This window comes from Atta cephalotes (genome assembly GCF_000143395.1).
Source record: "Atta cephalotes unplaced genomic scaffold scaffold00048, whole genome shotgun sequence".
Lineage (NCBI taxonomy): Eukaryota > Metazoa > Arthropoda > Insecta > Hymenoptera > Formicidae > Atta > Atta cephalotes.
In genome coordinates, this window is record NW_012130112.1 from 330,286 (window position 1) to 343,012 (window position 12,727).

At 32.7% G+C, this 12,727-nt stretch overlaps 3 protein-coding genes across 3 annotated transcripts in view; 1 reads left to right on the top strand and 2 right to left on the bottom strand.

Moving 5' to 3' along the window:
• The first annotated feature begins 1,161 nt into the window (after window positions 1–1,161).
• On the top strand, window positions 1,162–5,440 carry LOC105622669 (leucine-rich PPR motif-containing protein, mitochondrial-like). Its single transcript, XM_012204081.1, has 4 exons — window positions 1,162–1,581; window positions 2,074–4,359; window positions 4,532–4,682; window positions 5,102–5,440. The coding sequence occupies exons 1-4, from the start codon at window positions 1,162–1,164 to the stop codon at window positions 5,257–5,259; spliced, it is 3,015 nt and encodes a 1,004-aa protein (XP_012059471.1). The 3' UTR covers window positions 5,260–5,440.
• A 959-nt stretch (window positions 5,441–6,399) lies between these two features.
• On the bottom strand, window positions 6,400–8,437 carry LOC105622670 (intraflagellar transport protein 74 homolog). The gene is made up of 2 exons (XM_012204082.1): window positions 7,995–8,437; window positions 6,400–7,924 (listed from the first exon to the last, which is right to left on the bottom strand). The coding sequence occupies exons 1-2, from the start codon at window positions 8,435–8,437 to the stop codon at window positions 6,400–6,402; spliced, it is 1,968 nt and encodes a 655-aa protein (XP_012059472.1).
• Window positions 8,438–10,649: 2,212 nt separating this feature from the next.
• The window catches only part of LOC105622671, a 4,973-nt gene continuing 2,895 nt past the window's right edge, over window positions 10,650–12,727 (bottom strand). The window contains exon 5 of the mRNA XM_012204084.1: window positions 10,650–10,845. Within this exon, the coding sequence (XP_012059474.1) occupies window positions 10,679–10,845 (167 nt within the window). The 3' untranslated portion in view covers window positions 10,650–10,678. The remainder of the gene's footprint in view (window positions 10,846–12,727) is intronic.

Below are 12,727 nucleotides of genomic sequence, written 5' to 3' on the forward strand. Positions count from 1 at the left end.
AAAATAAAATCAAATCTATATATAAAAAAATATAATTAATACTATTAATATATTAATAAATACTACTAATTTCAACCTAAGCCCCCTACCCTCTCTTAAACATATAAATATTAATCCTAAAATTCAGAAACTCAAAATTACTAATATTATTGAATAATAATTACACCCTAATCTTATTATAATATTAAATCATTCCACATCCTTACTCATAAAAAAAAATTAATATAAATCTAAATAAATAACATAAATTATAATAAAATATAATTATATTATTATATAAAACTATAAAATTTATAAATATAACTACTATAATAAATTTTATCATAAATACAAATACCCTCTTTACATTATTGTATTACAAGTACTTATTTATGTACGTATAATAAAGAATCGTGACTTTAATAATTATCCAGTTATAAGAACAAATAAAATTGTTGGTTTGCTGAGTAGGCAATTTCTCAATTTTCTAACGAAAAATTGGAGATTTTCGAATTTTCTGGCGAATAATAATTTATAGATTTTTAAATTCACAGTTTTGTTCTATCAGCGAGTTGGCGACACTGTCTGTTTTGATATCGCTTCCACCACTCACCAATTCGGGTCTAGTCTGACCACAAGAATTATTGTAACGCTTACTTAAAGATTTAAGTTGTAGACGTAAGTAAAGTCGGTTCAACATTAGTTGCAAGCCGATCGCAAGTTTGTTGCAACAACCAATTTGAAGCGTTGATTTTAAAATGCAAGCTTCAGATTGGCAGTCGCAACAAACTCGGCTTGCAACTAATGTAGAACCAACTTTAGGGGCTCCACAGGAAACAGAGAATAGAGAATAAGAATTTCAATCTATTAGAAATAATGTATTGTGGAATACACAGATAGATTGAAATTCTTATTCTTTGTTCTCTGTTCTTAGTTCCTTTTATTGCAGAGCCCCATACTTACATCTACAATTTAAGTCTAAGTAAATACAATTACGACAATTCTTGTGCTCAGACCCCTTCACCAGCGAGAGAGCCCGCAATGTGATAGATAATGTGCTAAAGTGCGAGCTGCCTTGTTGTGTAATTAGACTTTGCGCTAGTTGCGCGTTTTCTATCGTCTCTTTCTATCCAATCAATTCTATTCAATCTATCGTTGACGCTGACGAACACTGATCTGACGATGATCGAAGCCGATAAGGTATTATATTTGAGAAGATATTTAACACTTATCATCCGCTCGCAGCTGCATTTATCGCGATGTGGGATAACTAGTCATTCGCCACAATATGGAGGTTATGTTCTTAAATACGTGCATCCTCGGACCATTCCGCGACCTGGCATTTACATCGCAGCGAAAAGGACATATAATACAACGGTGCCGCAGTCATTATCGTCTGACATCATTGATCATAAACTGATGTCATTTTGCGACAATGTTAAAAAAGGCCAAATTTCGGTAGATGGTCTGAAAGAGGTTATCAGTCTGTGTAGCACGAATGACTATCAGTTGCCTCACGATATTGGCATTTTGTTGCTCAAATGCTGCGGCAATCTACTGCACGAATTAGAAACAACGGAAAGGAATCATCTAGTGAGCCAGGTAAGACATAATTTATTTTTTAATACCTAGAAATACAATTGTGAGTATATAGCGAATCCCAGATAACGAAATCTGTCAAGAACACATATTTCAAACTGTGTTGCACATTATATAAAAGTCTAGCTGAACACAATTCATTGTTTTTCTATTGATAAAAATGTATTAGAAAACGAGCACACAGAGGATCTGTGTTATAACATTATGATGACAAGAAATGTTCCATTCCTGCTACATTTATGTTGTTATATTATGACTGACAAATTTTAATGACAAAAAATTAAGCTTAAAAAGTACATTGCTAGGTGAATAAGATTCTGTTAAAAAATCATGATCAAATTTGCTGGTAACTACTGGCATATAGCTAGCACTGCCTAAAGTATTATAAACAAAAAAACATTATATAAACAAAAAAAGAAATAGTAACAGTAATATCTATATATTCTAATTGAAACAAAACAAAGGATCAATCAAATAAATTATTTTCATTTGTAGGTATGGCATTTGGCAAAGAAGAATAGTGGAACAATTACTTTGGAATATTACAACACTTTGCTAGATGTTAATGAAGAGAACTCTTTGTCTGTGAATCCCAAAAAGTTTTTAGCAGACATGAATGTGGAGCCAGACGAAAATACTTATCGCTTGTTATTGAATATAGCCATAAAGACGAGTAATAGTGAACACCTGTGGGATATCTTATCTGTTACAAAGGATAAGAGTGTAACCATCTACGAGGAGGCGGTCAACGTGTTAATACAGATTTACATGACAGAGAATAATATCGCCAAAGCCGAACAAATGATAACACAAATGCGGAAGGCTAAACTATCCCCAACCAAGGCATATACCGAGCTGGCATGTGGATATGCGAGAATTGGCGATATTCCGAATTTAATCAAGATATTAAACGAAGAACCACAGAACAATGCAAATCTTTTGAGGATAATAAAGATTCTGAGCATATCCAACAATAGCAGGCATATCCCGTTTATTTTGAATTTTCTAATAACTTCTGTACCGGTGCTTCAGACTGAGATCTCCAAGACGATCACAGAATTAATACATGCCAATCAAGTTGCGGACGCTCACACTATCATAAATTGTATTGCGATGAACAATGCAATGAAGGAGATTGTGCCGAGTTTTGTAAATAGTTTCATGAACGAATTAATAATATTAAACGCGCCGATTGACGATATCGTTAAGTACGCAGACGATTTTGTTGAATCCAGTTGTAACCAACAAACATTATTTGATGTAGCGGAGATTGGTTTGAAGTTGGGTAGAGAGAAATTATGTCTTGCGATATTCCAGGTGATGAAACATAAGAATATAGAGATACGACCGCATTATTATTGGCCTTTACTGGTAAAAGCATATAATAACAAGGGGGAGGCTGAGATATATTCACTCGTGAAATCTATGGTGGATGCTGGTCTAAAAATAGATTCCGACACACTGATTCATTACATATATCCATATGTAAATACTAACAATCCGACTGTCACTTTACAGAAACTATTACAGAATAACGTACCGAGTGCTATCACATTTACGCCTTTATTGTCTTTTCTGTTGCAACAAAATCGGCTGCAGGATATAGTGCCACTGTGCATGTCCCTATGCTATAAGGAATTGATATATTATAAGGAACTGATAAAACCACTAGTACGCGCTTATGTTGTCACTAAAGATTTCAAAAATTGTATTGCTTTATTGACAGTATTTCCACAAGGTTTTGGCGGTCTGTTTTTGAAAAAATTGATAAAAGTCAAATATCCAATTTATATAGAGGATCTACAGTTTCTCCTGGAAGAATTAAAAACACGTGAGGTAACGATATCACAAATAGATGCAAATATTCTCAAGAACGGACTAAAAAAAAATGAAAATTTTAATCTCACTCCAAAGGTGATGAATCTAATAGAAAATTTAGTTGATCCTTCTATAATAGATTTGCAGATCATGTCACCGAGATACATGAACATTAAAGAATTAACATATTACTTAGTGGAAATGAAGAAATCCACTGATTCCATCTACAAAGTCTATATTAAGAATATTTTGCAGCAATTGCTGATTTTATGTTGTTTAGAAAACGATTTAAAAAAAATTGAAGAGATAAAACAAGAATATGCATGCCAGTTTGAATGGACACCTAAGCTAAAGTTGCTTTTATTTGAATTGTATCTCAAGAACAACAAATTGAACGAAGCTGAAGCACTGCTACCCGAATTGCAAATTACACCTAATGAATTCCAGTTGAACAGAATCAAAATCGTAATGTATGCCACCGCATTAGTGAAGGAAAATAAACCCACAAAGGCTTTTGATATTATCGATACACTCAACACCACTGATTTTAAAGCAAACGCGCAAGCACATTGTTGTACACTTCTGCAAGTTCTAGCACAGAGTCAGTATTATAAGCGTACGAAGGATATGTTAGATTTGCTTCTAAAAAAAAATTACTGTCAAGTAACTACGGAACTGCTAAAACCACTAATGGCGATATCATTAAAACACAACAATATCTTAGAAACCGTGGATATACTTGAAAAATACGCGCAAAAATTTAACAAGGTACCTTTGGTATTGGAAGTATTGACAGTATTGTTGGAGCAAAAATACAATTCAAAATTGCAAAATGCGAATAACTGGATAGAAAAAGTGTATAATATAATAAGTACTGCTTATTCCAATCAAACAGCAAACACGATACTGGCGATAGCATTAGGAACGTTGGACAAAACAAAAAAATTACAAATTTTATTACAGGTAACCGAAACATTTTTTATTGCGGCATTTAGTTTATATTTCTGATTTGCAATTTAATTACAGAACTGATTTAGTTTTACATATTCTGAATTTGAGTAATAATTAATTTTATTGATTTCATCTCTTGATTTACATTTCTTTTCATCAAATCTTTCTAATCTTTCTATTACAGGATCACCAACTCTCCATGAATTGTCTTATGTATTATCTTAGTAACATAGAAAGTAACAGAAGTATAGATGGCTTGCAAAATATTCTTAAAGTAACTGATGCAAATCATGTGAATCAAAATATGATGTGTGAAGCGCTCCTTTCTATTTATAGTAAGCTATATTCTCTGTACATTTTAAAGTTTAGTAAATGCCAGTATGAGCCAACACAGGATATTGGTATGTGATACAATCAATTCTTTTTTTATTAATCAGAAGTGATAAACGTTTCGATTCCTTTCCTTTGTTTCGGGTCCTCTTAGTACATAAAATAGTGATAAACAATAGTTAGCCGTAGAATCACGAAGACTATCCAATATTACCCGAAGATGTACTGAAGAGAACCCGAAGCGAAAGTCGAAACGTTTACCATTTTTTGATTAATAAAGAATTGAATTATACATCAATATCCTGTGTTGGCCCATACTAGAATTTACATCACTAGATTTAATCTTTAGGCCTATTGTTATTACTTTTGTTTTAAAGTTTCTATAAACAATCCTAATGTAGACGTTTAATATTTACATTCGCAGATAAAATGGGAGACTACGACCGTGCTTTAGAACTGTGGAAAATTATGTGCACAAAGAATATCAAGTCTACCAAACAATTCGAGGAGAGTTTTATTCAATTTTTATTGTCAAATAAAATTTCGCTCCCTCCAGAATTGAACAAAATAAAAGTGAAATAAACATTAGTGATTATTAATTAATGAATTTAAATATTAAAACTTTGGATCATTCACCACTACTACCTTAGAGTGTAATTGGAAGTGAGAAAATACAAAAATTTGTGTAAAATATATACAATATTCAAATAGAAATATTTTTGTTAAGATATTTGCAATCGAGAGAATAAACTTTTAAAATATATCAAGAATCTCTTCTTGTTTCGAGAAAAAATTAAATCACATTTATTTCTATATATTATTAATTATAATTATATATATATATATTATGATCGTGAACATAACTTTTTTTTATTATTAATTTCCAGGTTAATTAAAGTAATCCTGGAAAGATGATTAAGTCATATTGAAAATAATACTTACACATAGACGAGTTACATGCCATTGACATATTACCATGATACCAGACACACTTAAATTTTCGTATACCAATTACATTTTAATTAGGCTACGTTTAGATATTCACTCATGAAGGATCCACATAGTATGCTCAGTTTGGCCAAATCACGCCTACTTTTGCTCCGCGTTATCACTAAGTGCGCAATCTACCAACTGCAAAACATGGAACGGTATTTATAGTCCGTTTTTATATTAAAACCTTAAATATAATGTCTTAAATATAATGTTTTAAGATGTTAATATAGTCCTCGGATTGACTTAAGACAGTCTTAAATGTAAGAATCGATTATGAATATTCCACATCTCGTGCAAGAAAAGATTTAGTACCAACTTCATGACGCGAAACAGATCGATATGCATAGTCGATTCTTACATTTAAGACTGTCTTAAGTCAATTTTAAAATGTCATAAATCAATCTTAAGATGGTTTTAATATAAAAACGAACTATGTATTTCTTCTGACATATAATCATAATTTGAGAGAGTAGTGAATAAACAGGAATCTTAAGGACAATATGCGTCAGATAACGATAATCTAAAGATGCATAAAATAGCCAGATGATAGGAATTAAAATAAACTTAGCAATCTGTATAATAAAGTATGAGAAAATTTTTGAAATTCTGAGAATTTCTATCGTCTTATTTTTGACTACTATTCATATTCACTTTCGAATAAATATTATATTAGGAAATGAATATAGAAAAATAATATTAGTTATATCGATATAGTGTAAAGCATATTATCTAATAAAGAGATTTGAGATTCTCTCGGAGTAGTGCTCCATAACTATTAATTAGTTCAAAAGCTTTCTCTTTGATTGGTTCATAATTAACGCGCTCCTTTTCTTTAGCTATGAATTCCTCGATTTTTTTATTATCTTCTTTCAATTTTTCTAATTTATCATCTAGATTACTGATCTCCGGATAAATCGCATATTTCTCCATTCGCTCTTTAAGTTCGTTATATTCTGTATACAGTGACTTGAGCTCGTCCTCGCAGATTGATTCTTCGGACACCAGTCCTTCTCGTTCGGTAATTAATTCGTCCCGTTCGAGTTCATTTCGTGTTTTTAAGCCATCCAAATCCTCTAAGACAATTAATTCGCTCTGTTGTTTCTTCAGCTTCTCTTTCATCAACTTGGATTCTAGCTGCAGCTTTTCCTCTAGAATTCTTAATCTGTTGAATGTTTGTTGCATAGTTGCATAATCTTTCTTTAGCTCTTCAAAATCATCATCGCGATGCACGGTTTCGTAATTATTGTATGGAAATTTATCACGTAAAATAGCTGTTTCTTCAGCTTCCGTGAGGTACTCGTTGTTCTCTACCGCGTTTGCCATGGTCTCTAGCTTATCAACAATCTCCTGTTCGAGTTTTTCCAGTTTCTCCATTTCCTCTTGTTTGCTCTGTTCATACGTGGACATAAATTCCTCCATCATCTCCTCGCGCTTACGCAATTCCTGATACTTAGTTTGCTTCTCTGATTGAGTATCCTCCATGTCAGTCTCCAGCTGTTCCAATTGTTGCTCGAGTTCTGCCACCTTTTTCTCTTTCTCAGCTATTTGCGCCTCTGTTGCAGCAATGTCAGTATTGTCACGCTTGATTTTCTGTAATAGTTGCTCCTTCTCATCTTCCGGTGATAATTTTTTACATTCTTCCTCCCGTAGCTTGTCCCGCTTTTCCTCTGCCTCGATGATTCTCACTTGCAGTTTCACCGCCTCTTGCTTTAATGGAGAGAGAGCGATTTGCTCCTCCAAACGCGCTTGCTCTTTTGATAGTTGGTCTAATTCGCGCTGCAATTGCTGTGCTTGTTCTTGTAATTCTGTTTTCTGTCGGAATAGATTATCGTACTTCTCTTTTATGGGTGGATCCATACTCTCAATGATATGTTCGGTCCTTTTTCTCTCATTCTCGATATCCTTTTCTGTCATATGCAGTTTTTGTTCCATCTGCTTCCGTTGCTCGAACATCCGCTCGACTTCTGCCGTCCTACGTTCATTCATCAGCGCCAGTTCCTTAGCCTCCTCTTCGATCACCTCCTTGCTCACATCCAGAGTCATTTTATCCACGACAAGATTGTAATCCGCTAATTCAGCCTGTAGATTCATCAACTCTGCGGCAAGGCTCTTGGCTCTCTTATCATAATGTAAGAAAGTAGCTTTCTCCTTGTTCTGCACTTCAATGTCCTTCATTATGATTCCGATCTCTTGCATTAGTTCTCTTATTTTCAGCTGCAGCAGACCCTCGTAGTATCTCTTGTCTTGAATCTGCCTGAAAATTTGAAAAATTAATGAAATATGTACAAATATGTACCAACAGCGAGATTACATAACATCATTACCTCGTCATTGGCAGACCTCTGGTGGTACCCGGTCGTATGCCTGCTATTCCATGCTGGGTAATTGGTCTATCTAACACATTGACGTTGAACTGCTTAGCAGTTGCTAGTCCTGTGCCAGAACGATTCAATCCAGAGCCTATCCTGAATCCACCTGGAGCCGCGGTTGGTACACGATTCGATAAAAGAGATGCCGATGGTGGTCTCGCAAGAGCAAGGCGCCCTGGTGTTGCTGAACGATATGTAGCCGAATTGATATACTCCGACGATTCATCTTTATGTCCACGTCGAGACCTTGGTCGTTCAAACTTGCTTTGAGATCTCACGAAACCCGTCGGCGGCCTATCGATTTTATTCGAGGTAATAGACACATCCTCCTGGTTTTGTCGCCACCGAGTAACCAGCTGTTCTCCGATTTTACCGGAATCGTTTTTTTCGGAATCCATTTCTCGAAAAAGAGATTCTCTCTTGAATTAGAATGTTAGATGTTAATCGCAAATTAATTGTAAATTAAATGTTAAATAAGAGATGTCTGATCACTAAAAATACAGCTATTGACAACGCATCGTCTACGTATAGTACATATTAATGACAGTAATGACAAATTATCACGATATGAGGAATAACAACAAATCACAACGAACGCGATCAATGTTTTGTTCATTGTAGTCATAGAAACTGGTATGTATAGTTCATTGGATTTAGTGACTGCTTATAATTGTGTAGAATCATGCAAAACTGTATTGTGTTTTTACTAATAATAATGAATTTTTTTAGCAATTTAATTTTTATATAATCTATTTTGAAATAATATTCTTGGAATGAAAGAGGAGGAAAAATTGATTTATACAAGCAAAAAAAAGATTATACGAAAAAGATAATATTTCTTTATAAAGAACCTCGCTTATTTTGCGCTCTTCGCGTATATACCTATATACTTATCAATTGTATTCCATTTTGTAGATAATAACAGAACTATCAAAAATCATATAATTAATATGTAGGGTGTTTCTTAAATAGCGGACACTCATATAGCTAATCATATAGCGCTATTCTTAATTAAAAATTGAGTCGAAGTTCCCTACAATTTTGTAATTTCCGCAATGACAAAATATTAATTTCTAAATATTGCCGAATATGAGCGCATATCCGATTGCTTAACCATTAACTATTACGAAAGTTGCAAAACGATAGAGGACTTTTTCGATTCAGTTTTTTATTAGGAATAGCATTATATATGATTCAGCAATCGCTTATTCGGCAATCTTTAGAAATTAATATTTTATCAATCATTGCAAAATCAATCATTACAAAAAGATAAAGGACTTTTTGATTCAATTTTGATTCAGGAATAATGCTATATGATTATAAGTTTGCTATTTAAAAAACATAATACATAGTGATCTTTAATATCATTGGTTCTTATCTTTGGACTTTCGATAGATCTAATGTAGGACTAATAATCAATTATATTAAAGAATCATTAAGCGCTCACTAATTAATTTTCTCTGCGAACATAGCCAATGATACCAAGATGAATATATGACTTTTCAATGAAGGACGCGAAAATGTGCACGATGATAAATGGAGTGAGCGACCGTCTCTGGTTAATGACGAGTTGATGCGTGCAATTGAAGAGAAAATTAATTTAAAATCTTCCTTTGCTGGTCGGTGATTCCACGATAATGGCGAGATCAAAGAAGCTGTCACTACATGATTGCCTCACAGGCGATAACTTTCTACGACGAAGGGAGGGTGTCTCGTATAATAAATGCATTAACAACAGCGGCAATTATGTAGAAAAAGAGTATAAGATGTGTACTTTAAAAAATAAAATAATAAAAATTTTCTGTAAGTATATAGGAGAAAGTTATCTATATCGTATGCCTTAATATTTAAACAAAATTATAATAAAAATATCGAAGAAATTCAAATATTTCTATACTTTCATCAAACTTTCATTCATTGGCAATAAAACAAAACAACATTTTTACGGAAATAAACATGGAATTACTGTTTAAATTAAGATTTTAAAAAAGTAACTTTTGATGGTACGATTTAAAAACTGGATCATTAAATTGTATTATTGAGTTTCCAAATCGTACTTCTAATAATCATCAATTTTTACAAAAAAGATCTAAATTTTTTTTTAATTCAACAAATAATATCTATAAATAATTTTTAGTAAGTTAAAAAAATTCAATACAAATATACTTTTTCTTGTATACTTTTACGAATATCAAAATATAGTAATTACAAAATTATTATTCAATTACTCAACATGTTATTTTATCTTAAATGTAGATGTAATTTAAAGACTAGTGACAAGTATTATTCAACTACAATTTTAGTACATTATTTTATCTTAAATGTAAGTACTTACAATATAAAGACCAGCAACAAATATACACACAAAAGCTGATCAAAAATCCATGAAATATATATGTGAGTCTTTCTTTGTTAGTAAGATTGAAATGTTCTGTATATTAAATATGATATAGAATATTAATTAAAGCAAGACCTTTGATTTGCTCACTGCTTTGGCTATTGTTTCCTTTAATTGTTGATAAAAATTGCAAAAGCTCCGTCATTACTTTATTTTGAGTCAAAATGTTTTGAAGCTTTGTAATTCAGTATGTAATGAATCAAAATAAGTGATTTTCACACTTTTATATTGTTTTAATGTTTCATTTTTTTTCTAAAATATCTAACATTTTCTCAAATGAATTAAGTAATCGATGATGTAATTCTAAGTTTTCTTTATGACGCCTCTCAATAGCTTCTTCCGAAATCTTTCGTCCATTTCGAAGATCTTCCATATATTCTTCTATAGTAGACATTTGCCGAGATTTTTCTAAATAAAACAAATAATATCATATAATGTTATGTATTAATTAATGTTATGTATTAATTAGTGTTATCCAGAATTTGAGATTGAAATAATGGAAATAATGGAAATTTATATGTAATGAGCACTATGTGTTAAACAAATTGATAGAGAATTATTAAGAATGGAAGAATTTCTTTTAATTTTTTTAATTGTTTTTTATAAACTGTCAAGGCTCGTTAGCATTAGATGAACTCTATCATTTTATTCTATACGATTTATATTTTATAGGAAACTGATGATAAACATTCTTTATCGTATTCTATATTGTATATGGTTTAATTTACGATGAATTTGTGTATTAATTAATTTCTATCGTTATTTAATGAATAACACAGGCCCACAAAAAAAGTACCTGTGCTGCGATGGATTCGTTATAAAACGATAGAATCTTATAGAATTGATTTCTTACTTCAGCAATAGAAACTCATTGAATAAATTTCAAATTGATAACAATTTGATTTTATCATTAATATATGATCAATTAATTAAACACAGGCTCACAAAAAAAAGGACCCTGTCGCTGAATATGTATTTGACAAAATAGGATCATACAGAGTAAATTTTCAATCTAGAGAGAAAATGGATCATTTTTTTTCGCTCTAGATTGATAATTTACTTTGGATGGTCCTATTTTGATGTCAGATTCATATTCAGCGACTCAAAATACATAAGAATAGTTGAGTTTCCACCCCAGTACAGGGTACTTTTTTTTTGAGTGTAATTAATCGATATCATATATTAATATCATATATTAATGATATTGGGAGTACAAATTAGTTCGGTCCATTCAAAAATGCATTTATTCAAAACAAAATGAATGAACAGATCAATTAAAGTATTGTCTATCGCTACCTACTACTTTTTCCCATCTCTCAGGCAATTTTCGAATTCCATATCGAAAAAATGACTTGTCTTTGGAGACGATCCAATTTTCGATTTCTATGAAAGAAGTGAACCGGTGACTTGCTGCATCCTTCAGAACAACCAGTAATCAGAAGGAGCAATGTCCGGAGAATACGGCAGGTGCGGTAAAACCTTCCATTTGAGCATTTCCAAATATTTGTTTACGACTTTAGCGACATGAGGCCGAGCGTTGTCATGAAGAAGAATAACTTTATCATGTCTGCTCATATTCTAGCCATTTTTCTCGCAATACATGGCTCAAATGAATCAATTGTAGCCGATACTGATCGTCCGTAATGGAAGATTTCAGTAGCTTTCGTCAGGTTTCAGTAGCTCATAGTAAACAAGGCTCTTTTGGTCCCACCAGATACAGAGCATAATTTTCGAACCATGAATGTTCGGCCGTAATGTTGATGTTGAGGTCGATGGCAACGATTGATCGGGCTTAGCGTAATATTTTTTCTTCTTGGGGTTGTCGTAGAATATCCACTTCTCATCTCCACACAATCCGATGCAAAAAACTTTTTCTTTGTTGTCTTTGAATCAGCTGTTCGCAAGTAAAAAATCGCCTTTCAACGTCTCTCGATTTCAGTTCATAAGGCACCCAATTTCCTTGTTTTTGAATCATTCCCATGGCTCTCAATTGTACAGAAACGGCTTGTTGAGTTATCCCCCAATGATTCTGCAAGCTCCTCTTGCATATGACTCTGATCTTCTTCGAGTGATGCCTCTAATTCTTTGTCTTCGAATTTTTTTGGCTGTCCAGAGCGAGGCTTGTCTTCAACGTTGAAGTCTCCACTCTTGAAACGTCGAATCCATTTCATGATTTATCAGTTGGAGCAGTGTCACCATAAACTTCGGCAAGCATTCGATAGGCTTCTGCACTTTTCTTCCAATTAAAACAGAAAATCAAAACCTCCCGCAAATGCTGCTTAGTTAACAC